We start from the raw sequence: 27,080 nt of genomic DNA, 5'->3' as shown, positions 1-27,080 counted from the left end.
ATAAACGTAGGATTGCACTATAAATATCTTTACAGGTTGTGTAAATAATAAATATATTTGACAGTCATGCTTATACAAATATTTCTTCATTTTTCATCTTGTTGGTTTTTGGTTAGGAATCCTGACTGGTTGTGAGATGCTTAGTTTTCTGCCTTACTTGTAGGAATCTTGTTGTGGTTGGTATGGTACTGCATTTAAGAAATCATCACTGTCTTTTGTTCTTTTTCTATTTGCATTTCATTTACCTTTATCCTCACTCCCTTTCATCCATAGAAGCAACAACAGTAGTTCCATGCGCTCTGCTCAACCTTCTTAAACCCACTGATGATGCACCTTGTTGTTTGTTTCTTGCCCAATAATGGTAAAACAGAATTCACATATTGGGCAGCGTGCCTGCAATTGTTGTTGTTCCCAAGCTGCTGCCTATGAAGGTAGACCAAATCATGTGTGCTTTCTCTGTCAATTATATTCACTGGAATTGGGTTGGCTGATAAATTGAGTTTATAGCAGCCCACAGGCAAGACAGAAAAGGGTAGAGTATCTTCTTACTCATTACTCAGACCTCTTTCTGAAGTGAAGGGTCAAATCTGTAAAGAAATTTGGATGTTAAAAGGTAGGGTCAGGGCACTCCAGGCAGGGGGTTGTCAACCTTACTTGGATATGGATATCTTTGCAGAGGATCCCTAGTCAAGCTTTACCAACAACACAATCCAAACCATATCTTCAGAGAAGTAAGTCCTATTGAGTTCTATGGGGCTTAGTCCCTTAGTAAGTGTGTTTAGAATTGCAGCTCTTCAGCGGCATCCATCTTTACTCCTGAGTGCTCCCATCTAACATCTCCACAACACTAGGCTCCTTTCTTCTTCTGGTGACTGGCCTGGCCTGGCCTGAGGGCATTTGAACCCTTTTTGCCAGAAGCGAATTGGCTAGATTAAATGTTCCTTACCCAGGCTCCATCTTTTAGCTAAGATTTCTATGTTAATTTCCAATCAGACAAATGTTTTTGTATGAATTGTATGTGCCAAGCAACTGTGGTTGATGCTTAATTTATCATGCTTAATGACATCACTTGGACCCGCCCCATGACATCACTTGGACCCGCCCCATGACATCACTTGGACCCACGCCATGACATCACTTGGACCCGCTCCATGACATCACTTGGACCCGCCCCATGACATCACTCAGGCCCGCCCTCAAAATCTCAGGGTTTGGGCTGCTTCTGACCTGGCAATCCTATATGGGTGGTTGGCATAGTTTAAGTATAGTGGTGGTGGCACTGGGTGTGCCTTTTAGCTTCCTGAGAATCTTAGCTTTGATTTTTAAAAAGAAGGCCTTATGGTTACAACGATGAGCTTGAAAATGTGTTGGAAATGCCTGCTGTAATCTCAGAAGCCAAAGGGTCAGATGAAAAAGATTTCCAGTGGTAAGGGAAAAGGTTCCAGTGTCTTGCAGAGATCTTTGTCCCTCCCCATTGACTGACAAAATCTGAATACACATTGCAAAACAAGAGGAATGCTGCCCATTCCTAGCTGTTTCTGGTTCTGGGTTTCAGTAGGGGAGGAGAAAGGTAAAAAAGAGACAGGAAAGAAAAGTGTGTGAATGTAGTTGACACTGAGAATGAGATAATGATGTGCAAAGTTAGAGATACATGGAGGTGGGAGACATGACAATAATTGCAAGGGAAGGGAAGAGAAGAGAGGGAGCCAATAAAAAGGAAATGGGGTGAACAGAGAGAGTTGAGTTGGTTCCAGTTTTGACAGGATCTTTCCCCAACTGCTCTCTGTTATGTTAGTGAGCCCCAATTAGGGTTGCCAGGTTCAGGGCCTGAAACTGATCCTGTATCTTTAGGACAAGAGAAAGTCAGCCAAGTGCAGGTGTTCTTGCAACTCTGTAATGGGAAAAACCACAAGGTGGAATTCTCCCTTCCCCCTGCACAACTTCTAAAGGAGGCTGGTACTGGCAACCAAGAGGTCTTCTGTATCTTTAAAAGTTGTGCAGGGGGAAGGGAGAATCCCACCTTGTGGTTTTTCCCATTATAGGGTTACAAGAACACCTGCACTTGGCTGACCTTCTCTTTTCCTAAAGATACAGGGTCAGGCTCTGACCCTGGCAACCCTAGCCCCAATGGCTGTGAGCATACCTTATGGCAATGCCTATAATCTGCCATTTGCTATTTCCCACAATGCTCCAGAGTGCCAAACATAGCATTGCTCTGGGGAACTCTGGGAGATCCAAACAGCAGTCTCCAACTTCCCACAACGGCCTGAAGTGATACTATATTTGGTGCTCTTGAGCATCATGGGAAATTTAAGATGGCAGGCAGGGATTAGTTCTGGTGGGTCCTCACAGGGTTCTGGGGCCCTGGCAATTGCCCAAGGGTGCTGGGGGCTGAAGGTGGGCCTGGGAAAGAGTAGGGAGAAAATGGCTGTGAGGAAAATAGGTGAGGTCAAGACAGTGATAACGAAGAAGACTGTGATAGCAAGAGCAGTGCAGCAATGGAGAAGAGCTTGGCACTGTAAGGAGCATTCTCAGCTAAGAAAGGCAGGCACAGGCCTGTCTCTATCAGGGCTTTCAATACATGCCAAATTCCTATAAGCTAGCACAATTTTTAAAAGAGCCCAAATCATGTTTTAAATGCTCCAGCAATGCAGTGGCCTTGATTAGGGATGGGATCCACTGGTCATCGGCAGTTTGAAAGCATTCCGTTGATCTAACAGGCCGGTATTGATTTGAGTTCATTCTTTGTCCACTAGCTGCTGCTTTTACTGATCAAACATTGATATTAATGTCTATAATTTGAAAGGAAATATCGATAAAATTATCATTCTTATTTTTGCTTCACAAAAATACAATCCACAACTATAGAGAATAAGTGAATTAATGGAAATTTCGATACCAAATCCAAATTGGGAGGAATTCTAGTACATCCCTAGCCTGGATAAACATGTAAAATTCTTAGGTGCCACCATCAAATGTCTAACTACCTGCAATTTCTCCAATGTTGGTCTCCATGATGTCAACAAAGTGGCACGAAACAAAGGCAGTTCATGTTACATCCTATTAAGGCCTAAGGCCCCTACAAATTCTCATTTTCATTTTGAAATGTATCCTTCGTGAATATCGCTAATGCCAAAGACAGTAATTTATAATTCAGTTGTACATCTTAGCCAAGGTTTTCCGTTCACTTTATGGATAGAGAAAATGCAAACACCAAGGTGTTACTTGTGAAAAGTGGCTTTAAACTAGTTCATCTCTCATTGGCTTCAGACATGAAGCTAAACCATGCTTATAAGCCCAGCCTTTCCCAAACTTGCATGCTTCCGCTTCCCTTCTTCTCTTCTGGCATGGCTGTAAGGAGAAGATAAGAAGCTTCCAATTCTGTTTTAGATCAACAACAGTTTAGCATACTGTCCAGACAGCAAACTGTGGTTAATCTTAACTATGCTAGTGAAAACAAGTCAGCTTCATAAACTATGATTTGAAGATGGTTTGTTTCCACCAGTGATAGTTAAGATTAATCACAGTTTAATGTTTTGACATCATGCTAAACTACTGTTGATCTAAAACAGAAGTGAAAATATATGAATATGAAGGGGAGCATATGATCTGGGGTGGGTGGGGCTAGGTTCATTCTCAAAATGTTATATTATGGTTTAGTGTTATGACCAGACAAGCCCATGCTATCCCCTGAAGTTCCCTGGAAACTGTAGTTTTGAAATGTCTGTTCAAAGACAAAGAAATCTACAATTTCCAGGGGTCTCTCGTTCGTGTGTGTGTGTGCGCCGGAGGAAGTGTAGCCATGAAAAATTAAGGCTGCAATCCTTTACACCCTTACCAGGGACTAAGTCGCACTGAATTTAGTGGAACTTGCTTCTGAGTAGACATGTATCAAATTGCACTGTAAATCCATTTACATTTGTAGTGGACTCACGTTAACACCAGCCACCCACTCAACCCACAATCACACTCACCCACATCGGAATCCCGATGGCTCTTGATGAGTTCCCCCAGCTCAAAGTTCCCTGCAATGACTGCGACCTAATATGGAGAGAATATGTACATGTACAGGATATAGTCTTCTCCAGGATCTGACAAACCCATAAGAAACAGAGGATTTCATGAGTTTGGTTTCCTTGAGAAACTCAAGGTTTCACTGCTTTGATCTCTTCCTTGGGCCCACTGTCACCAGGATCTACTAGCTACCCATGTCAAGGCTATTTCTTAGCCCAGTCTGAATTCTGTCGTCACAAATAGTGGATGGGGTGGTAAAACTGCATCCATTTCAGAGTGGAAATCTTAGATTATGGAGTATTCCTCCATATAGTTGCCCCAACTTCCCTATCCCTCAACCTGAAAAATTAAATGTCAGGAAGAAGGATTCAAACCTGTGTTGATCTCTGAGATTTTTCTATGGACATTTATTTATTTATTTTTATTAGTAGTAGTAGTAAACAGGGAAGCATTTCATTATATGAGCCCTTGTTTGCAGTCTGGAATGGTGCAGTCCAGACACAGGTTTACCACAGCCTTGTAAATAAGCCATAGAAGTAACTAGCCTGCAGTTTTATATTTTACTAGAAAAGGGATGGAGCTCCAGCAGCATTTCTACATTGGCTGCAGAGGGAGGGAAAGAGAACTCTGTGGCAGCCTGCTCACTTGCCTGCATGCAACGTCTTCTTACCTGTGGCTTACCAGGCTTGTGCTTACATACACTGCACCTGCTATTTATGACAATGTATCCTATGTCTTGTTCTTAATTAAATGAACCTGTGCTGTGGATATGCTCACATTCTCTCACACACAATCTGGACCTAGGCAACTGCCTTAGCTGAGCTGCAGCAGGCCAGGCAAAAGTTTGGAGTGTAGCTGCTGAAGGGAGGGGCTGTGACTCAGGAGTACAGCATCTGCCTTGCATACAGAATGTCCCAGGTTCACTCCTTGGCATCTTCAGGAAGGACTGGGAGAAAACCTGTCTGAAATACTAGAGAGCTTCTATCTATCAGCTTAGATAATACTGAGCTAGATGGACGAATGGTCTGACTCAGTACAAGGCAGCTTCCTATGACTACTATGATTCATACAAGTAGGGCAGAGCTATGCCGAGAGTCCTGTGTGCCTTCAGAACTCTCAAACAGCCTCTTTTCCTGGCAGGAGTTTGCTGGCCCAAAGCTGAACCAGTGTTAGGGGGCTGTGAGCTGTGCCTGATGGCTTGTGGGATTTGATACATGGAGGGGATGTGGAAACTGCTCCTTCCTGGTGTCTCCTATGCTGTGCAGAAGATAGTGACGCACTGAGGCTCCAATGCTGGAAACAAGGCAGGAGATCTTGGTTCTAGATCCCCAGATTTCATAGAATCTGGCAATCAATGCAAAAGAAATAAATACATTTCTTTTTGAGAAATACCTGAGTGTAGTGTAATCTCTACTAAATGAGACGAGGAACCAGGGAAATCTTATTCCTTAGCATATCAGATCAGCCTAAATCCTCAAACACCCATATTCATATGATGTAGGGCTGAGGCAAGGCATTCAGGGGCTCAGCCCTAGAACATGTTGGCTCAAATTAGGTCAGCGTGTCCCACTCTCATTCTCTCTTGGAACCCATTCACCACACACCTGGAAGGCAGTCTGACCATGGTTGTTCTTGATCTCTTTGTTAGCTCCCCGGTAAAGCAGGATGCGGGCACAGCTCTCCTGGAAGGTAGGGGCAGAAGAGGAGAAAGAGAAGGAATGAATAAAGCACAACTTCCATCCCAACTGCTCTCAATGGACAACTGCTTGCACCTAGAGCAGAGATGGCTAACCTGTGGCCCTTCAGATGTTATTGGACTCCAGTTCCTATCAACCCCAGCCAGAATCACCAATGGTCAGAGATGTTGGAAGTTGTAGTCCAACAACATCTGGAGAGTCATAGGTAAGTGACCCCTGATCTAGAGATGGGATTGTCCTACTTGCCACCCTGGGCTCCTATTGGGAGGAAGGGAGGGATATAAATCTAATAAATAAATAAATAAATAAATAAATAAATAAGAATGTATTTACACCTGTGACTCGCAACATGCTTAAATGAGACTCTTTTTAAAAAGTTATTTCATCCCCATGCAGGTATGTAGAAACAAGCCTACTGAGCAAAAGTAAAATGTACACCAATTGCTCTGCCCACCACTAGCATGCAGCCCCTGGGAGATGGCCCATAAGGAGATGTGAGCTTTGGGCTGAAAAAGGTTCCCCATCCCTACTCTGAACCCAATCAGCTCTACCTACTGTTCAAAGGGATAAGGCAAAGTGAGCTGAGACTGATGGCTCCTTATCATTACTCCTGTCTCTGCTCACTTACTTGTGGAAGGCAGCAACCAGCAACAAGTGGTGCATTCACGGCAGGACTTTAGGGAAGAGGTCCAGAGACTTAATTCAGCAGAATGACTAGGGGAGCTACCACACACAGCAGGGCTGACTTGCCACATTTTAAAGTAAGTGAAGTAATATACAGTGCCATCTAAAGAGGAGGTGGGCCACAAGGCTATCATGCCTACAGTTTAAATTCCCTAATTGCAGCACAGGCAGCGACAGCAAGGAGGAAAAATATCATGGTCACAGTTCTCTGGGATTTGACAGTAGGCCTTTTCTGGGCCTTGGCAGATGCCCCCAAATGCCATCCCCTGATGCAGAACTGTTTCGCTGAGCTCAATCCTGAAAAGGAAAGGTGAATTTGGACTGAATACAATGAAGGCACTTCCAGATTAGCCTGACTATTCTAAAACTGTTGTGGGTTTGCAGAGATGGGGGAGAAATTCAATTTTGTTTGCATTTTAATGAGAAACTAAAATAAAATGTACTTTTAGAGCCAAACCAGTAAGTGAACCAAAACACAAATATCCTTCAATACGCTCACTTCTCCAAATTCCGCAATGCAAATTCCCAACCACTGTGTACAAAAATGTATTATATTAGGGGAAATTGCTTGCAAAAATGTGTATATTAGTCAAATGCACACAAAAAGGTGTATTTTAGAGGTTTTATATAAAGTTTAGAGGGTTTTTTACAATCAAGTGGTATATAAATTTTGTTTAAAAAATTTAGGAGAAATTCAACTAAAATGCCGACAAATTTCCATGAGTATTTCAAAAAATAAAAATTTTAAAAAATGCAAATTGCTGCAGAATTGTGTAAAACTAAATTTAAGATTAGAAAAATGAAAAGCTGAGAGAAACCAAAATGGACAGGTTCATCCATCCATATGGGGTGTGTGTGTGTCTTTTTCTTTACCCATTCCTACCTTGTTGTAGAGTGCACAAATGTGTAGTGCTGTGTTTCCGGATGCATTCTGTGCCCCTGGTTCAGCGCCGTAGAACAGCAGGTGCTCCAAGTGCTGTGAGTTTCCATGTTGGCAGGCCTGGTACGTGGAGAAGCAGAGGTCAGGAATGGAAGGTGTAGGCTAGATGGTCAGATGGACAGGTGCCAAGTCACAGCCACCCCCCTCAATCTTTAGGCTTGGAACCAACCCTGGCAGGAGACACACACAGGATGTAAGATGGGTAACCTATCCCTCTTGACTGTACAATAATCCGGGGCTGCCACACAGGGAATCTCAAGAGTGCTTGGGAGCTTGACCAGAATAGGTAAACCTTTACCTGGTGTATTTCCTGCCAGCCATTCTCATCAGTGGTGCCGATGTGAGCCCGGTTGTAGAGCAGAAGCTCACAGCAGCGTGGGTCACCTCCAACCATGGCTGTGTGGTAGAGCGGAGTCAGCCCACGACGGTCTTTGTAATTGGGTGAGCCACCCAAGTCCAAGAGTGCCTGCAGGAGTTAGGAAGGAAGACATGAATGGCAAAGACAGGGTCAGTCCAGAGTTGTTTCATGCCAGACCCAAATTAAACATTTTGCTCCCATTGCAATGTTTTATTGTATGCTGAGCAGCCTTAACTCTGTGGTTTTGAAGATACATCTGTTCACACATGCATTCCCTTCATCTCTTGATCTGTTTTAATGTGCTGTGTTGTTTAATGGGATTGTCTTATTGCATATATTAATTATGGGTGCTTATATCTCAATGTTTGTGTCATTGGTTTAATAACAACAACAACATGGGTGTGTGTGGGTGGGTATGCAATATAATTTATGTCATCGAATGCAAAAGACCAGGATGTCATATCCAATACGTAGGAAAAACCACAACTGACCTAAGCACACGCTTGAGAAACCACAAATCGGCAATCTTAACAAAAAAAGTGGAGCAACCAGTTGCAAAACATTTCAACATTGAGGGTCACAGCCTGCTGGACTTTTCTATAACAGCGATAGAGATGCCAGCAGATCCAACAGCATTGACTAAAAGGGAGAACTTTTGGATATACTCTCTGGACACATTGGCACCACATGGTCTGAACCTGGAGAACAGTGCAAACATTGCTTAGCTTCTGCAAAGGAAGCCCCTCTGAGCATTCCATCCTCAAACCTCAGTAACTGCCACCTTGGTAACAACATTGGTATGTTAGCAGCTGATGAAGGCGAAAACCGAGAAGTTTTGGTAATACAATAAAAACCTCTGTTTTGTTAATCACAATTACATGCATATATTTTTAGGTGTTAACAGAATCCTTATAGGGATCCAGAGCAAGATTGGGTGAAGTTCTGCTCGTTGCTTTCAAATCTCTCTCTCTCTGGCTAGGATTCTATTTTCATATTTTCATATAATATCTGTCACTTCCTTACTTCTTCCCCTTTATAATGTATCCCAGAGATGGCCAGCAGAGATCATCAAAAGGTTCTCAATTGTGGCTCCCTGGAGTGCAGGAGACAATAACTCAGCTGATGAGTTTCTATGCAGTCTCCAAAAGAGTGACTCCAAAAGCGCAAGAAATAGCTCTCCCCCCAAAACGTATACCATAGCTGTGGCCCTTTAAATTTTGGCATACTGGACATTGAATCTCTGCACAAATGCACACTACGGGCCCACAGACTGTGACTCTTTGGCTGGAAATCTGAGCTGGCATGGAATGCAATATATCAGATTATGCTTAAGAGGGAACCCAGAAAATCTGCACACAATACAAATCCTGGCATTAGTTTGTAAGCTTCTCCTGGCAGGGACCTGTCCTAGCATAATACTGTAATATCCTTGGGGCAAAGATCTTTTCCTGGCATAAGAACGTTAGCTCCTTCAAGCAGGGATCTGTCTTCTTATACTCTGTAAAGTGCCATGCCCAGACGCTATAAGTAAATAACAACAAGGAGCAAACAAGATGGATAAGATATATTGGCATTGGAATCTTTATTTGCTACTCTCACATCTCCCACAACTTAATTCACACATCTCACAGGATTGAGAGCATCAGGTGATGAGCAACTGGCATTACCATCAGGGCCTGATAGTGGTGGGAGCACACAGCTTTGTGGAGTGCCGTGGCTCCATCCCTTGCGCGGAAGTCTATGTGGGCGCCGCCAAGGCAGAGCAACCGGATGACATCAATAGTCCCATCCAACTGGGCAGCTAACGTCAAAGGTGTCTCTGCAGAGAAACAACAGGGTCACTATTGTGGGGAGAGGGATGGGTTGTGTGGCTAGCATTCAAGACTACCCTTCTCTCCCCCTTTGCACCCCTTGATAGTTACCGCCAGTGTCAGAATCGTGATAATTGGGGTCCAGCCCTTTGTCCAGGAGTCGCGCCACTTTCTCAGCTGCTCCATGTTGCACATACTCCAGGAACTTCTTCAATCCCGTCTGGGGAAAGATTTGCCAGTGATAGCCATTGTGGGGCAGGGAAGGGAGGGGACAGAATACTGTGGGTTGAAAAGAGGAACACAGTGGAGCTGGGCCTAGTGCTTAAGGCTCCCAGAACGTCTTATGGGCATGAGGAGTTCCAGTGGGGACAGAAAGCTCTCTGCCTGCAACGGCTCCTCTAATCATTTCAATGGAGAAGGAGCATTCCCCTCTCACATTCTTTGGTATCAAGGCTTATTAAATGCCACCTTGCCCACCAAAGTTACTAGCCTTTTTGTTTGTATAACTAAACCAGCTTGCTCAGAAGTGAGTGGCTTGCCACTTTCATGGAAAGGGGAAACATGGTCAGCATACTCTCCCAATTTGTCTAATTTGCATGGTATTTTCATAACAGAGCATACAGGGCCATAGGGTTTGAATGTTGTGACTGTAATATAAATGGCAACTTCCAGATGCTCTCCTGACAGAGATTTTTAAATTTGTTTTGGGGGGGGGGAGAGGTGTTGAAAGATCTCTCTTGTCTCACCTTAGTGTGGAGTTTTGCTAGCTGCTTCTCATCCAGGTTGGTCTGCTTGTAAACTCGGGTTTTGTAACGAAACTGGAAGAGGGGAGGCAATGGAAGAGAGGGGCATGTTACTGCAGTTGCACACAATGCCTAACCATGTTCCAGAGACACATCCCTGTGTTTTGACCCTAACCCCACACTTCCATAGGAAACTTTCAGGACTGCTTTACATAAAATAAATCTCCCACACAGAAATCACTTCTATATAAGAAGCTTCAAGTGTTATTCACAGAGGATGGGAGACTGGACATGTGCTGCACAAGTGTCAGGATGTTTCAACGAGCAGTACATGTGCTGCCATCATGCATAGCAAACTAAACACAGGATTCATGCAATTTCCTCAGCACCCTCCAACATGTCACTTATTACAACAGGGATACCCTTTCATACTTCCAACACCCCTGTTCTTACACCAGGGGTCACTGCCTAAGTTGGAGAGGCTCTCCTCCGCACTGAATACAGAACATAGGAAGCTGCCTTATACCAAGTGGGATCATTGGTCCATTTAGCTCAGCATTGTCTACACCAGCTTTTGCCAACCTGGCGTCCTTCAGCTGTTTTGGACTACAACCCCCATCAGTCCCAACTAGTGTTAGTTGGGGCTAATGGGAGTTGTAGTCCAAAACAGCTGGAGAGTATTAGGCTGGGGAAGGCTGGTCTACACTGACTGGCAGCAATGCTCCAGGATTTCATGCAGAAGCCTTTCCCAGCCCTACCTGGAGATGCCAGGATTGAACATGGAACCTTCTGCATGCAGGGCATGTGCTCTGTCACTGACAGAGGCTGCTCCCCAACACCGTTCACCTGCTGTGTCCATTTCCTCTTCAACAGCTTATCCTGAACTGCTTTAAAAGCCAGGAGGATATAGGTTCTTTTAGTTAAAAGGTATGCTAGAAAAAAACTTAATTATTGCATTGTGCTGCAAATATTTCAAAATGAACTTCGTCAGTTGAAATATGTGTAATAGTTACACAGTACTTTATTTTATGAAGGACTATGTAACACCTTCATGTTCATGCATGTGCATTTCCATGCAGGTGCATGCAAGTGCACTAGAGATAAGGTGTATCTGGCCCCTCCCTGCATCATAGATTTAATTTCTATAGATCTGGAAGAAGAATGTTAACAGATACTTGTATGATTCAGTACCTCCCACTTCTCAAGTAATGCCTCAAACATCTATTTTCTCAATCCTTCTCTAATTTGCTGAATTTGTCTCTCCCTCTGTTGCTTCCCCGCCACCACCTTCCTTTGCCTCATGTATCTGTATATTTAGATTGCAAGCTTATGGTTTCATCATTGCTAATCTTAGGTTTTATATTGAACATATACTGGGCTGGATCCAGAGGAAGCAGATCATACTTTAGTACCATTGAAATCAGTAGGACAAATTGCTCCTTACTTAGTTGTTTCACTGATTTTGGGATGGGGGAACCTCAAACTTCACTAACTTCTGGATTCAACTCACTATATATTTATACTGCTCATAGATTGTGTTGGTTCAGCCCACCACTATCTATGATCAAACAGGTTTGGCAAGTTTTTGCAGTGTTTATAAAACCTGCAATATCCATTATTTTGGTCAAAAACTACAGAGGGAGTAAAATAAATTTAAAAATAAGAATAAGTGTCTACAGTATGCCCAATGATGGGTCTATCATGCCATCTTCAATTATCTTTTTAAAAACCTAATCTAACAATTTAATTTGACAGTGGTAGTTAAAATAATCAAATTTTGCCTTTCTGTCTGACAGCAGGCCTACAAGGCAGGTGACATGCCTGGTTTACACAGAATGCTAAACCATGCTTTGTTTAGCCAAAGTGTGGTTTGTTTGAATGTTTGAACCCAGCTCAGCAGATTAACCATGATTTGTTTTTCTAGCAACAAACCATGATGTGAAGCTGTGGTTTGTTGTTGCTTTACAAACTGGATTGTTCTAGCTATGGTTTGGTGTTTTATTTGAACATGACAGTCTTGCTTAACTTTGGTTTGTTTGGTCACCTTACCCCAGACACTTTCCAAGGCAAAGGGTAGCTGGAAAAGAAACCAAGTTTTGGAGAACCAAGCTGTGGCTTCTTTGCTCATCTGTGGGATGACCCATGTTTTGTTGAGCAAACCATGGCTTAGCTTGATGTGTGAAAATCAAACACACAATACACATAGTTTAAAGGCATTGGTGACTATGGGGTTTGATGGTATAAAATGTCCTTTCCCCATTCCTTACTGCCTGCTGCTCACTGACTGGAGGTGGAAGTGAGAGAAAGTCGCATCCTGAAACTGCATGACCTAGAAACCAGGATTAGATAGTTCCAGATGTGTTTGCCTGTAGGAATAGGGGCTTCTCCTTACCTGGGCACCTGAACTGTCTGTGACTCCCACTGCTTCTCAGCAGTGGCAGTAACTGTTGAAAACTCTAGGGGAATTATGTTATTAAGATGCCCACTCCCTAGTCTTTGGGTATTACTGCTGTGGTGAGAGAAGGGGCACCCAATGGACATCTACCCACTATCTTCTTCTGAGTGTGCCCTAAAACATATCTGAGCCTCTGTTGATCTGGTATTATAAGTTTTGTTGGCTATGGTTTTAGCTCTGCTTCACAATATTTATTTTTTATATTATGTTCTTTATTGTCATTGTTAAGTTGCCTTGAGGGACTGAATGGTGAGATAAAAACGTTTTATAAATAAAAGCATTTAAAAAGTGGTGGTGGTAGGAAATAGACTGGCCTCTTCTTTAGAACACTTCTACATCACCTGGGAAATTTGTTTTTAATAGGGCTCCTAGTGGATCTATGCCTCTTTTGTTTCCATTGGGCAACCTCCATTCTGACCAAAGGACCAGTAGACTTACCTCCAGGTAGGGCACTCCCTTCTCAAAACTCTGTGGGTACTCGCGCAAGAGGCGCTCTTCGTCCAGGAATTTGGCATCCCGCCCGTTGGTGGCCGGCTGGAAGAGCCCATAATTCAGCACGTCCTTGAGGCTTTCATTGAGTGTGCAGAGGATCTGTTGCTTTGCCACCCAGATGGCCGCATCAGGGTTGAAACGTAGGCATTTCTGAAATGGGTTTGGGCCAGTGGGGGAAGGGGGTGGAGTTGAGAGCAAAAGGAATGCATCAAAATGGCAGAAAGTGGCATCTTGTTTGAGCTTGCTCTAAAGCAGGATCTCAGCCCTTTAAAATCTGTTTTATTTGTCTGTCAGGCATGGAGAACCTTTGGCCCTCCAGATGTTGCTGAACTACAACTCCCATCATTGCTGACCATTGGTCATGCTTGCTAGGGCTGATGGGAGTTGTAGTTCAGCAACATCTGGAGGGCCAGCAGTTCCTCATTCCTGATCTATACCCTCTCTTTCTTCCAGGGGACTCAAGGCAGTATATGATGTCACCCTTCCCCCATTATTTATACTGTACTCACAACAACTCTGTGAGGTAGGTTGTCAAGAGGCACAGTGACTGCTGGTTCAAAATCATCCAGTGAGCTTAGTGGCTCATTGGAGATTTGAACCTGAGTCTTCCCAGTCTGATTCTGACTAATCCAACACGTTAGTGATTCAAGTGTAATCCTTACACCACACTGGGGTGTGTGTGTGTGAGAGAGAGAGAGAGAGTATATATACAATCCACCTTTCGGAACACTTCTACATCGTGGGCTATTCATTTTTAGAAGGGCAGCCAATTGATCAAAGACCTTTTAGCCAGAAATGCTATGACGAGGGCGACCTAAGGTTACATAACGTGGGGAAAATGAATGCAGAACAGCCAGGATCTAAACTGAGGAGGCTTAATAAATTTAAAGCTCTCTGATTGTACACAACACATAGCTTTTATCACCTATGTTAATTCACATGGAAGGGCTCTCTGACCACCAATCCCACAACAGTCATTTTGGGGACATACTATTGTATAAGGGTAATTTAATTGTCACCATCCCCACCAACTTTACCTTACGTGTCTCATTCTCAGTTGTGAATGTGACTCTCAGATCCTATTAACAGTGGTTGTTGATATTTATTGTAGCATTTTTAAAACTTGATAATAAAAATCAAACGTTAAAAAAGCTATCTGATACCATTAGTACTATTCCATGTCAGTGTCTAGTGCTTTTCATTTTATCCCTGTGCCTTTGCATTAATTGGCCAGCAGAACCCTGGAGGTCCTATGTTTTATTGAACCACTGTGCAGAATACAGCCTGCATATTTTAGTTCATATCTCCACAAATGAAAGTGACAAAGATTTTTTTTTCTTTAAGAAAAATTGTTAATTGAAAGCTGAAATTCAGGCAAGGGGCCTACCGTCTCCCTGAAGGGACAAGGTCCCTACAGGCCTCCTGCAGCTATAGCCTGGGGCAGGCCTAATTTCTAGTGATTCTTCAATACAGAGTTCAAGGCAAAATCTGAGAAGTAATACAGAGAATGAGCTACTAAGAATGTCAATGTTCTTTTGTAAAATGAATTGGGGAAGGGCCTTAGCTCCAGGGAAGGGCTATAAGCAGTGCCTTTTTTGTGTGATGGAACTCACCAGTACAGAGTATTGGCACCTTTTTTTTAAGATGGCATTTACAGCACTTTCATCAAGGTATGACTAATGGCACCTCATTTTTTAAAAAAACATCTGGCTGTAGTACTTTGGCAAAGCATCAGATTTGAATGCAGAAGGTCACAGGTTCAATCCCCAGTAGGCTGGGAGAGACTACCTGTCTGGAACTTGGAGAGCCACTGCCAGTCAGTGTAGACAACACTGCGCTAGACGGACCAATGCTCTGACTCAGTATACAGCAAGTTCCAATGAATAATTAGAGGTATATCTGAAGGCAGTATTTGTGTAGGTGTATGGGGGGCGGGCGGAGAGGCTTAAACACTGTGTATGGGATGTATTCAGCTCCCCTTTTGGCTTAGCTGTGCTTTTGGCTGAGTTGTATGGCAGATGGGCGTGACTTGGTGAAAAAGGCCTCTCGGGCCAAACACAGAGGCCTGGTGGGCCTAATTAGGCCAGAGATTCCCCACCACAGGGGTAGACCTTCTGTGGTCCCATGTCTTCCCCTCGCTGCCTCTAGATGTACTCTAGATGTGCTGTTATTGCTCATCCTGACAGCAGGCAAGACACACCACCTCTTCCCAACAATGAAATTACTAGGTTTAGAATGCAACATGCCAATTTCATTACTCCAATTTACATTTGCAAAAGGGGGATTTCAGCTGTGCATGACACAGGCCACTTCTGCATGGAAGGTTTTTTTTTTAGGTCTCAGGCATGCTCAGTCAGCCCACCACACTTGCGACCTGCCAGCCACTGCATGTGCCCCATTGCCTGCCTCCACCACAGGCAGCAGATCTGCAAAAGGGTTAGCAGTGCGGAGTCTTGTGCGAGGGAACCCATGAGGAGGCTGTGACACAAACAAACAAAATCTCAGAAGCTTGCTGTCCTTCTGGTTGGGGAGGAAAGACTGCACAGGAAGAGAGGAAATCTTCCCATAGGGATGTGCTCCTATTCTAGGCATGGGATATGATTTGGGGGGGGTGCAGGACATACCGGTTTGTGGTGCAGCCTTATTATAACAATAACATCAATCTGAATCGAATGGTAATAGAGTTCCCCAGCTTTTGCTCCCTGTGGCTCCGTATATCTCCCTGCAGAGCTCCCAACCCACTTTAGCTCCGAGATGGGGTTTGAACTCTATCTGACTCTCCTGGCAGTCCCTACTTCCTTCCCTCACCTCTCAGTTTTCCAGGGTCAGGTTGGGGGGGGGGGTTGTGAAGGGACAACAAGCCAGACACATGGTGGCAGTTCCATCCCTGTTTCCATGGACACAACAATGTGTGATCTCTAGCAACGGTTTCCATGGTTGCCCCTGTGAATAGAAATGGGACCCAAGATGAAGGGGGAATGTGGCTTTAAAGGAGCAGTAAAAAGATTGGGTAGAGGGAGAGTGAGAAAGAAGAAAGGGGACTGTCTCTTCCAGAATGGTGTGTAGACTAACCAAGCTGGGGTTTGTGGCAACTTTATGTGACATTTGCATTAGTGTTTTAAACCCTGCCCTCCAAAACACTGTCTACACAGAGCAGAGTGGGGGGATCCTCTGTGCTGTTGTGTGGGTGGGTGGCATCGGCTTTGAAAAGGAACATACAGGAATAGCGGGATGGAATTGCGAAGACTAAGTGAAAGAAAGCTGGGTTATTTTAGCCCACTATCAATAAAAAACAGTGTAAAGGTCACAGGCATTCTGTTAGTACAATGCTTAAGAACATAAGAAGAACCTGCTGGATCAGGCCAATGGCCGATCTAGTCCAGCATCCTGTTCTCATAGTGGCCAACCAGTTGCCCATGGGAAATCAGCAAGCAGGACCTGAGTGCAAAGGACACTCTCCCCTCCTGCAGTTGCCAGCAACTGGTATACCGTCTGCGCCTATGGAGGCACAGCGTAGCCATCATGGCTTGTAGCCTTTTCCTCCATGAACTTGTCTAATCCTCTTTAAAATCCATCCAAGTTGGTGGCCATCACTGCCTCCTGTGGGAGTGAATTCCATAGTTTAACTGTGTTCTGTGTGAAGTACTTTTCTTTTGTCTTTTCTGAATCTTCCAACATTCACCTACATTGGATGTCCACAAGTTCTAGTGCTATGAGAATGGGAAAAAAGCTTTACTCTATCCACTTTCTCAATGGCATGCATAATTTTATAGCTTGGGCTAACCCTGAGCTTCTTTCTGGAGCAGACAGGTGTTTTTTACATTGTAGGCCTGTAGGCAGGGCCTGTCCTCAATTTTAATTTTCGCACAGCACCTAGGTATTTGAGGTGTTTTAGAAACAATTGAGTTGTATTTCAACGGGTCTACTCTGAGTAGGACTTAGCTGGATTTAACAAAATTTCTATACCACTTGATTATAATAAACCTCAATACTAATAAAACATTAAAACACAACCCATTGTTATTATGCCAGTGGTAGTATGCGTCCTGCTTTGCAGAGGACAGTCCTTTATGTGAAGGGCTGCCCAGTCAAAGTCTGATTTAAAGATAAAGAACCATAAGAAGGGACTCTGCAGGGCTCTTGAAGTTGCCCATCTACCACAGTTTGTGCCTGGATGGCAGACTGAGGAGGCACACATTTCACATGGTCACAGTCTTCTCCACTAGAAGGAGACATGTTATATTTCTGTTTAAAGCATGGTAATAGTTTCTCTATGTGCACATATATATAAAATCAGAGCTTGGAAAAGTTACTTTTTTGAACTACAACTCCCATCAGCCCCAGCCAGCATGGCCACTGGATTGGGCTGATGGGAGTTGTAGTTCAAAAAAGTAAATTTTCCAAGCTCTGGTTCTAATATAGTGGTTCCCAAACTTTTTCCCCCACAGACCACTTGAAAATTGCTGAGGGTCTTTTTCTGCCTGTTGAAACAATCGTCATGCAGAGCCAGTGTGGCGTAGTGGCTAAGGTGTTGGACTACAACCTGGGAGACCACAGTTCGAATCCCCACACAGCCATGAAACTCACTAGGTGAGTTTCACTAGCTCTGTATAAAATAATATATGCAAATACTATACAAACCTCAGCTCTCTCTCGCTCTGGCAATGTGTATCCTCCTTTGGGGGGGCAACGACCACCCCAGAACTCAGGGCTAGTTCTAGATTTGAGCAGGCCCTTGGCAGAGTGCCCTATCTTGGTCTTCCTGCTGCTTACCTGGTGACTGTGACAGAGGTAGCTGTGGATGGCTGGTCTGGCAGCTGCCACTGTAATGCCCTGGAGCAATACTATGGCCACATTCACACCATACATTTATTCCACTATTATTCCACTTTAAACAGTCATGGCTTCCCCTAAAGAATCCTGGAATGTGCAGTTTGTTACGAGTGCTGAGGCTTGTTAGGAGACCCCTATTTCCTCTCACAGAGCTACAATTGCCAGAGTTTCTTGGGAAGACAGACTGACATGTTAAACCACTCTAAGAATTGTAGCTCTGTGAGGGGAATAGGGGGTCTCCTAACAACTCTCACCTTTCACAAAGTACACTTCCCAGGATTCTTTGGGGGAAGCCATGACTGTTTAAAATGGGATAATAGGGAATAAATGTATGGTGTGAATGTGGCATGTGTTTGGGACACTGTAGGAAATTAAAATGGCAGCTCTTACACCCAGCTCCTTTTGAAAAGGGAAGAGGAAGGGCAGGCATCAGTGGTAGGCCCTGACAGCTCCCTAAGGACACCGTGTGCTGACACTGGGCATAGTGGTGGCAGTAGTAGCAGCAGTGTTATACTTCCAACATGGATGCTACTCTTAAGAAGAGTTTTACTTTCTCAAAAGAGACATACAGGAAGGCACACCCTCTGACTCCTGTGTATTGGGGGGTTGGGGGGTTGACTGGGTTTACTTTGTTAAGACAAAGGTATTCCACATATGCTCCAAAGTTCTCTTGCCTTTCTGATGATTTCAATTGTGACTCCATGTGTTCCAGGAATGAGCCTTGCCTCAGATTGAGCCCCACAAACATGGACCCCAGAAGTGTGTATGTGTGTGTGTAGAGCCCCCACAAATAATAGTCTGAGATACTGACTCATCCTCCCAGAAGGATTATCTGGCAAATATGACGGCTGTTGTAGTCAAAGCTAATGAACATGCTTTAAGTGTTATCATGTTTCCTTTACTATCAATTACTAGAGGCTTAGATTTCTTTCTTACTGTATCCATTGTGAGGGACTCATTTCAACAGTATTGAATGGGATAGTTTATGGTTTCATTATTAGCCCATTAAATAAGCAGATGTAGACATTAAACCTGAAGAGTTGGCAACATTCATGATATCCTTACTACTCCTTAAAACACTTCCAAGGTCCTTGCCATTGACACATTTTTTGAGGTTATATGGAAGTTGTACAGTGTGGACTCTCTGGGTTTAAGAGTGCCATGACCCGCTCACAAGCCCTTGGAATACGATGGGGCAGTAAAAATAAATAAAATATGCTAATAAACCCTGTTGGGATGTCAGAGAGGCTCACATCACTGTTGTGCTGGTGTGGTGTATTGGTTGGAGGGTTAGACTATGATCTGAGAGACCAGGGTTCAAATCCCCACTCTGCCATGAAGCCCACTGTCTCTCAGCCTAATCTAGAAAGACTGTAGCCCAGTGGCAGAGAACCTACTTGGCCTGCGGAAGGTCGCAGGTTCAATCCCCAGCATCTCCAGGTAGGACTAGGAGGGTCTTCTGCCTGAAACCCTGGAGAGCTGGTGCCAGTTAGAGTAGACAGTACTGAACTAGATGGACCCATGGTCTGACTTGGTATAAGGCAGCCTCATATGTTCCTAACCTTCTTCACAGGATTGTTGTGAGGATAAAATGGAGAGGGAGAGAACCAGGTATGCCACCTTGACTTCCTTGGAGGAAAGGGGCCATGTAAATGGAATCACTGTCTTCATCAACGGAGGTGAAGCAGGCATAGAGACAGCACGGAGACTTCTGGAGTGCTCAGGGAGGGTCCATGCAGTTGTGCAAGGACACTGATGATGGAGGTGGGGACAAAGGGTGCCTAGGTCTGCAGATGGCTTTCCATATCACAAGGTTGCTGAATAAAAGGACTGGTGCTGGTGGCACAGAGAGAGAGAGAGAGAGAGAGAGAGAGAGAGAGAGAGAGTGTTGCTGAGTGTACTGGTTTTATTGCTAATGAACTGAGAAAGGAATAAGTTCCCTTTAGTGCTGAGCTAAGGATGAATCCAGTTCTGCATTAATTACCCCTCTAGGGAGTGAGTGGTGGTGGGGTGGAGCCCTGCCAAGTAGGGAAGCCCCATTTTATTTTGTCCATCAGCCACAGCCCTTCGCTCCTGCCTCACTCTCGTTGGGGCACAAGCAGCATTGCAGAAGGAAGGATCTAGGGAAACCCATGTCCCTCTCTGCCCATAAAACTCTCTGCACATTAATCTATTCCCTCCTCAAGTAATCCATGCCATACAGATTAGAACATGTCCATGCAGAAACAGAGAAAATGGGCAAACAAGGAGTCCTGGACCAGAGGAAATCTACCCTGTACCAGAGGAAATCTGGCCACCCAGTTCCTGAAATAATTTAGTAAAATTTGGCACAGCTTACTATAACTAAACCCAAGCACATGTCGCTGAAATAAAAACATATTTGCAGTGTTGCGTTGCACAGGACACCCCCATGGCCCATCTGCCCCCTGCCTCAATGAGTCCATCTCCTTATTGTCATTATCACCAACTACTACCCCTTCTCTTCCTCATCACTGCTATCACCTGCTTGCCTGCCAGGCAGAGAGCCAATGAGCAAATAGGCAGTGGCATCTTCTTACACAACGGAACTGTAAGGAGGAAGAGCAGATTGCAGTGGTGAAGAGAAAGAGCAGGTCCAGGGGCTCTTGTCAGTGGGCCCCCTACTGAGGTGTGGGTCCTTGGCAGATGCCTGACCATGCTGACCCTTGACGCCAGCCCTGTATATTATTTCCCTGTTTAACCCTGCTTCAGTTTCTCTTCTTTTACTGTGTAGTTTTATAGATTATAGGACTTGCCCTCATGCTTTGTAATAATGCCACCTATAGATGGCATCATCATCATCATCACTATTATTCCATAGCTCAGTGGTAAAGACCAGCTTTACATTCTGGACATCTACAGGTAGAGCTGAGAAAGATGAAGTCCCCTTTGAAATCCTGGAGATCTGGAGATAGACAATAGTGAGCAAGATGGACAAATGGTCTGACCAGGTATAAGGCAGTTTCCTAGATTCAACATAATCATCCAGATGGTTCAAGCAATAGAATCAAGCCACAAAACACAGATCGTGTTGGTCGGGGGGGGGGGGATGAAAAAAAATTAAATCTGTAAAGTAATCCAGCATCACTTGTTCTTGATTTCTGTGGGAATCTCTACCAAACACTCAATATGGAAATCAGCCAAACTCTGAAAACATCTATCACACATGCCTCCCTCCACATCTCAGCTTACACTTGGCCACAGGTGACCCTCCATGCTCTCCCACACACTGTCCCTCTTTGGCTCCTCACCGTCTGGTGCAGGTCAGGAATGCCAATTCGGAAGACCATCATACTGAAGTGGGCGTCCTCAGGTACCAACATGGAGCAATTGTGGGCAGGGTTAGCAGGGCTGGCAGGGGGGCTGGGCCCCTCGTGGGAGCTCTCCGAGCCCGACTCCCCTTCGGGGCACTGGGAGAGGTGCTCCTCCTCCGCGCTTGATTCGGGGCTCTGGGGCATCGTCAGGGGTGCTGGGCACCATCACTGGCTGCACTGCAGGGGTGGGAAGAAAAAGAAATCAAATGTTATCTCCATAAAGAAGTGTATAAGGGATGCATTAGGAGCATGTCCTGTTCATGGGCTTCCCAAAGGCATCCTGAGAACAGGATAATGGACTAGATGGGCCTTTGGCCTGACCCACAGGGCTCTTCTGATATTTTTAGCGATAAGGGGAGATAGAAGCACAGTGATGATCTCTGCAGCCCCAAACTACCAAAATGTGTTCTAATCAGAGCTTGGAAAAGTTACTTTTTTGAACTACAACTCCCACCAGCCCCAGCCAGCATGGCCACTGGATTGAGCTGATGGGGGTTGTAGTTCAAAAAAGTAAATTTTCCAAGCTCTGGTTCTAATATAGTGGTTCCCAAACTTTTTCCCCCACAGACCACTTGAAAATTGCTGAGGGTCTTTTTCTGCCTGTTGAAACAATCGTCATGCAGAGCCAGTGTGGCGTAGTGGCTAAGGTGTTGGACTACAACCTGGGAGACCACAGTTCGAATCCCCACACAGCCATGAAACTCACTAGGTGACCTTGGGCTCAGCCTCATGAAAACCCTATTCATAAGGTCGCCATAAGTCAGAATCGACTTGAAGGCAGTACATTTACATTTTTTATGCTTGATCATGTTTGATTTTTGCTTGTATTTTTAAAGATGTGCCATACACCACCTGAATGAAGCTCATGGACCATGGACTACAGTGGTCCATGGACTACAGTCTGGGAACTCCTTGTCTAACACACACATATGCATTCAACACAAGCAGACACAGACCAAAATACGCATTCAAACAGCCAAGGCTAACATGCAAGTCAAGCAAAAAGGATACCTCCTCTCCCCTCTTTATTATTTATTTATTTATATCCCACCATCCTTCCAACACTGGAACTCTCTCTCTGCTATGCCAACACAAAACAAAAACACACTATACAAATAAAACATGCAGACACACAGCAGAACTAGGCACTAGGGTGAAAACTAATTTTGCCACCCACCCCGCATCTTGTGCCATGCAGGAGGTCCAATTGTGTTTCCTCCTCAACAAGTTTTCTCAATTGCTGCTCCTTCCCCCTGCTTAGTTAATACAAGTGAATGGAGATACTTCACTCCATTCATTTGTACGGAGTGAGGGCAGGGGGAAGGCTGCAATCAGAAAACCATGACTGAGAGGGGAGGATAGACAGACTAGAGATGTGAAGGCCTGGAAAAACTTGAAAAACTGTGGAAAAAAACATTTTCCCCTGGAGAACTGAAAAAAAAAACCAGAAAAAGTTTTTCCCCTCCTGATTTTTTCCAATTTTTTCCAGGGCCTTCACTTCTGTAGGACATACAGAATTCCCCCCCACACACACACACTATTGTACCAAGCATGGGGGAAGGGAGTGGATTGTGTTTTCTCCGTGATTGTGTTCCTTGTTAGCTCTGAAATCCTGAAACTCTGCTGTTCTAGGCAGCTGCCTAGGCAGGCACTGAAACAAAGGTGCATTCCAAATACTCATGAAAGATACAGACATGGCAAGAAACTCAGGGGAACATATATATGAAAAGGCAGATAGAGAAAATAATGTATGTACAGAAAGGCATACAACTCGTGTATAGTCAACCTACATCCCACTCCTGCTTCTAATGCATGATTATTGACGCAACAGCCCAGTTCACACATAACACTAAACTAAACCATGGGTAAGCATGAACATGTTATAGCCAAGGTTTGTTCTTGGCCTGCTGGTTGTATTTTGTCTGGAAGTGACAAACCATGAGCCCAGGTATAGTCGTAATGCTAAGCCAAAACATGGCTTAGCTCCAGGTAGCAAAGCAGCAGCAGGACCAGGAGAGGAGCCTCTGGCCATTGATCAAGTGGCCATTGATTTTTACTGTGAGTCCTTGCGCATTTATGTTTAGCCAGGGCTTGGCTCAGTGTTACATTTGAACTCGGTCACCGTTTGATGCTTTGATATCATTAAGAAAAACCTGCACATATTTTAACATGCTCCCAAACTGCTTGTGGAAAGTGGCTGTTAGTGGTGGCACACAATCCTACCTGTCCACACACACACACACACATATGCTTGCACATATCCATCACTCTGAGGGTAATCTGTTTATTGAGCATTCGTCCTGATTTTTCCCCAGGGAGATTAGATGATCCTGGCTCTTGAATGACCATTCATCCTAATTTTTTTGCAGGGAAGTTAGATGACATTGTGTTACCTACACTTGCCAGTGCATTTTCCTGTCACTTTTCTTATCCCAAAAAAGTCCAGACTTTTGGACAAGTGGGTTTGTTGTGCCAGACCTCCCCATCAACTGTAACTGCGCAACCTGAGTTTGGCAGAATGTGATTGAATCTCACCCGAAAATATGAACAGCCTGGAAGAGTCCTGAGTAAACATGCACAAACTCTCTCTTGGCCTGCCCAGCGCAAACAGATGGGGATTCTCTCACTCCTCCCACTTCTTAATTTCTGTATCTCATTCAGATCTTCTACCCCTCTTTGTTCCGTTTCTCCCTACTTTCCCAGTTTCCTGTACTGCTCCCTCTACAAGATGTGCAGGGTGTAAATTCCTCGTCTTGGATCCTTACTCTCCGTGGCATCCAAATGTTCCCTTCCACCCCACCACCTCCACCCCAGTCTCCTTCACTGACTTTTTGTGCTCCATGTCCCAGTTTCCATCCAGCCCCAGGGCCCAAGCAATCGGGATGCAAGCAGCACACGACGTCCCAGAAAGCAGAACAGTCCTGGGACGTCTGCCCCACTTTCAGCACCTGCCAAAAGGGCCTATAATTAGCCCCAAAGAATACCACTTGCTCTGCCCCTGACCCCTCCAATCCCATTTGCTGGATAGCTCAGCCATGCAGATACTGTGGCAGGTGGGGGGAAGGATTGCTCAAGGGCTGAGCATGTGTTTTTTGTGAGAAAGGTCCCAGGTACATCCCTGGCAGTTCCAGATAAAAGGATCTCAGGTAGCTGATGTGAAAGACTGTCTGCCTGAGACCCTGGAGGTCTGCCACCAGTCAGAGTAGGCAATGCTAAGCTAGGTGGACCAGCAGTCTATCCTGTCCTGGTATAAAGTAGCTCCCCTGTATCTGCTCTGCAGAAAGGGAATTCTCTCTGGCATTACATGGAGGTGATCACGAGAGAGAGAGAGAGAGAGAGAGAGAGAGAGAGAGAGACCTTCTTCGGCAAAACCCTCAGAGCCCATCCTTCTAGGGATGGAGCAGAATTTTGGTTGGTTAACCCTTTAAAGTGAACCACGGTAAGGGCACAATCAAACTTCTGTTTATGCCGGGTTGAGGAGATGGATCAGGCAGACCTCCAGCTGAGCTGGCGGAGTCCCAGCTCAGCCAGGCGATGCCAGAATTAAGTCCCTCGTTCCGCTCAGCCATGGCTGAGCCAGGGGCCGGCCAGTTCAGCCAGAGATCCGCCGGGGAAGCCTGAAAAGTGAGCCAGTGGAAGACCTGCAAAAGGAGCATTCCGGGGGCATGTCAGAGGAGGGACCAAGTGGGGGTTCTTACACTATATCTAGGTCCTGTTCGGCTTCCTCCTGTGGCCCTCTGTCCCGGCAGCTAGCCTGCTGGGAAAAGAGGTGGCAGAAGAAAACATGTATTTTGTTTGCTTATGCTGGGCCCTACTGCCAAGAGGCTTCTGAGCAGCAGCCGGATGTGGCAGTCCCTTTCATTGGCTCCACCTCCACCAGCTTCTCTCCCGCCAGCCACCAATCCTGGATTTATATGTGGATTGGAATTCAGATATCAGTTCAATTGTGCACTTTTCCAAATTGTGTGATGCAGTTTCAGTTCAAAATGCACACATAAATGTGTGTTTTGTTTTGTTTTGGGCAGAAATGCATACAAAAAGGGCAGAGGAAATGCACAGAAAAGGATACAAAAATGTATTTTAGGGAAAAGTGTATATAATTTAAATGCAATTTTTCATGCAGTTTTGTTAACTGTACAAAAAATGGAATAGTGGAATTGAGCACATGCAAAACCTGCACAGAATGGAAATAGATCGATCTGTCCATCCCAATAACCATGGCTACATAAGATTTCCCCCTATTCTTCAGAGGCGTTAGAGATTGCCATAACTGTAAAGACAGGACTTTCGATATATCAAGAAGCCAAGTCAATGAGATCAGAGGGCAGTTCACATAAACATCTGTCCCACTTTGAAGTTAACACAAGCTGTCTTTTTCTGCATAAGCTGTGAGTTCATCTCGGGAATGGTTCAGCACATGGTCCATTTCATGGTTCAATATATCCTGTACAACTGTCCAAAGCACACTGAACAACTAGAAAAGCACCAAAGGGCAGGCAACAAAAATAAAGGAGGCAGGGAATGCTGAAGGCATGAAATAAGATTTAGTCTAGGTCCAATGCATTTCAGAGGAATTCTCACCAAGTGCATGGAACACTGTGCACTTGGTGAGAATTGCTGCTCAAAACGTGCCTCCGAGAAAGAACTGTGGCTGTGTAACCACCATACATTTAAAGCATATGATTTCCCCGAAAGAATCCTGGGATCTCTAGTTTATCCCTCACAGAGCTACAATTTCCAGCACCTTTAACCAATGATGGTTCCCAAGAATCTTTCAGGTAATCCATGTGTTTTAAATGAGCTTTAAATGTATCATGTGCATTCTGAAACATGTCAGACCTGGAACAGATCTTATTTCAAATATTTGGAGCATTTTCTTCTCTCCCTCTTTTGCAAAGGAGGCTGAAACCAGATTTCTTGACATACTATAAATGTAGGAAATGGGAATGGACTGCCTTCACGTTGATCCTGACTTATGGCGACCCTATGAATAGGGGTTTTTTTCATGATAAGCGGTATTCAGAGGGGGTTTACCATTGCTTCCCTCTGAGGCTAGTCCTCCCCAGCTGGCTAAGGCCTGGTCAGCTTGCCACAGCTGCACAAGCCAGCCCCTTCCTTGTCTGCAACTGCCAGCTGGGGGGCAACTGGGTTATGTAGCTTGCCCATGGCTGCACAGGTGGCAGGGCATGTAACCCCTGAGCCACTCACTGGGGGTGATCTTTAGTTGGCCCTTGACACCCAGGAGACACGAGCGGGGATTTGAACTCACAGACTCTGGACTCCCAGTCAGGCTCTCCTCCCCACTGTGCTATACCAGCTGTTCTGTAAATGTAAATGTAGACATGGACTTAACTAAACTATTTGCAGGAGCTGGTTCATCTGTGCAAGGCCGGGGCACCACAAATCTCCTGTGCTTGATACTGTAAATACTCCAGATGGAAGTTAATAACAATGGTGTTAAACGGTATTAGCACATGAGTAGTAAAATGTGCGCATATATAACACTGAATTCACCTTCATCTCTGGGCGGGGCAGTAGTGTGGTCGATTACGTTTTGGTTTCTCCCTTTTTACTCAATTTTATTGCGTATTTTGCAGTGGGTAATAGATTGGACAGCAACCATCTCCCATTAATGTTGTCATTCTCACCTCTGGAGTCTGTCCATCTAAAACCCAACATCATTTATACCCACAATTCCTTCTCCCCTAGACATAGAAGGAT

General features: G+C 44.7%; 1 protein-coding gene across 5 annotated transcripts in view; it reads right to left on the bottom strand.

Moving 5' to 3' along the window:
* The window catches only part of SHANK1 (SH3 and multiple ankyrin repeat domains 1), a 121,261-nt gene that overhangs the window by 65,379 nt on the left and 28,802 nt on the right, over positions 1-27,080 (bottom strand). For all 5 annotated transcript variants that reach the window (XR_009758347.1, XR_009758345.1, XR_009758348.1 and 2 more), the window contains exons 2-10: positions 21,297-21,536; positions 13,141-13,344; positions 10,251-10,322; positions 9,616-9,724; positions 9,361-9,512; positions 7,634-7,801; positions 7,279-7,395; positions 5,619-5,696; positions 3,975-4,041 (exon numbers count right to left, since the gene is read on the bottom strand). Coding sequence is in view for 2 of the 5 variants with exons in the window: in XM_061588748.1 (XP_061444732.1) it covers positions 3,975-4,041; positions 5,619-5,696; positions 7,279-7,395; positions 7,634-7,801; positions 9,361-9,512; positions 9,616-9,724; positions 10,251-10,322; positions 13,141-13,344; positions 21,297-21,503 (1,174 nt within the window). In the remaining 3 variants the exon portion in view is untranslated. The remainder of the gene's footprint in view (positions 1-3,974; positions 4,042-5,618; positions 5,697-7,278; positions 7,396-7,633; positions 7,802-9,360; positions 9,513-9,615; positions 9,725-10,250; positions 10,323-13,140; positions 13,345-21,296; positions 21,537-27,080) is intronic.

The sequence above is a fragment of the Rhineura floridana genome, chromosome 11 (genome assembly GCF_030035675.1).
Source record: "Rhineura floridana isolate rRhiFlo1 chromosome 11, rRhiFlo1.hap2, whole genome shotgun sequence".
In the NCBI taxonomy this organism is placed as follows: Eukaryota; Metazoa; Chordata; class Lepidosauria; order Squamata; family Rhineuridae; genus Rhineura; species Rhineura floridana.
Note: the sequence above shows the minus strand (reverse complement) of the source record. Positions and strands in the feature narration are given on the sequence as shown.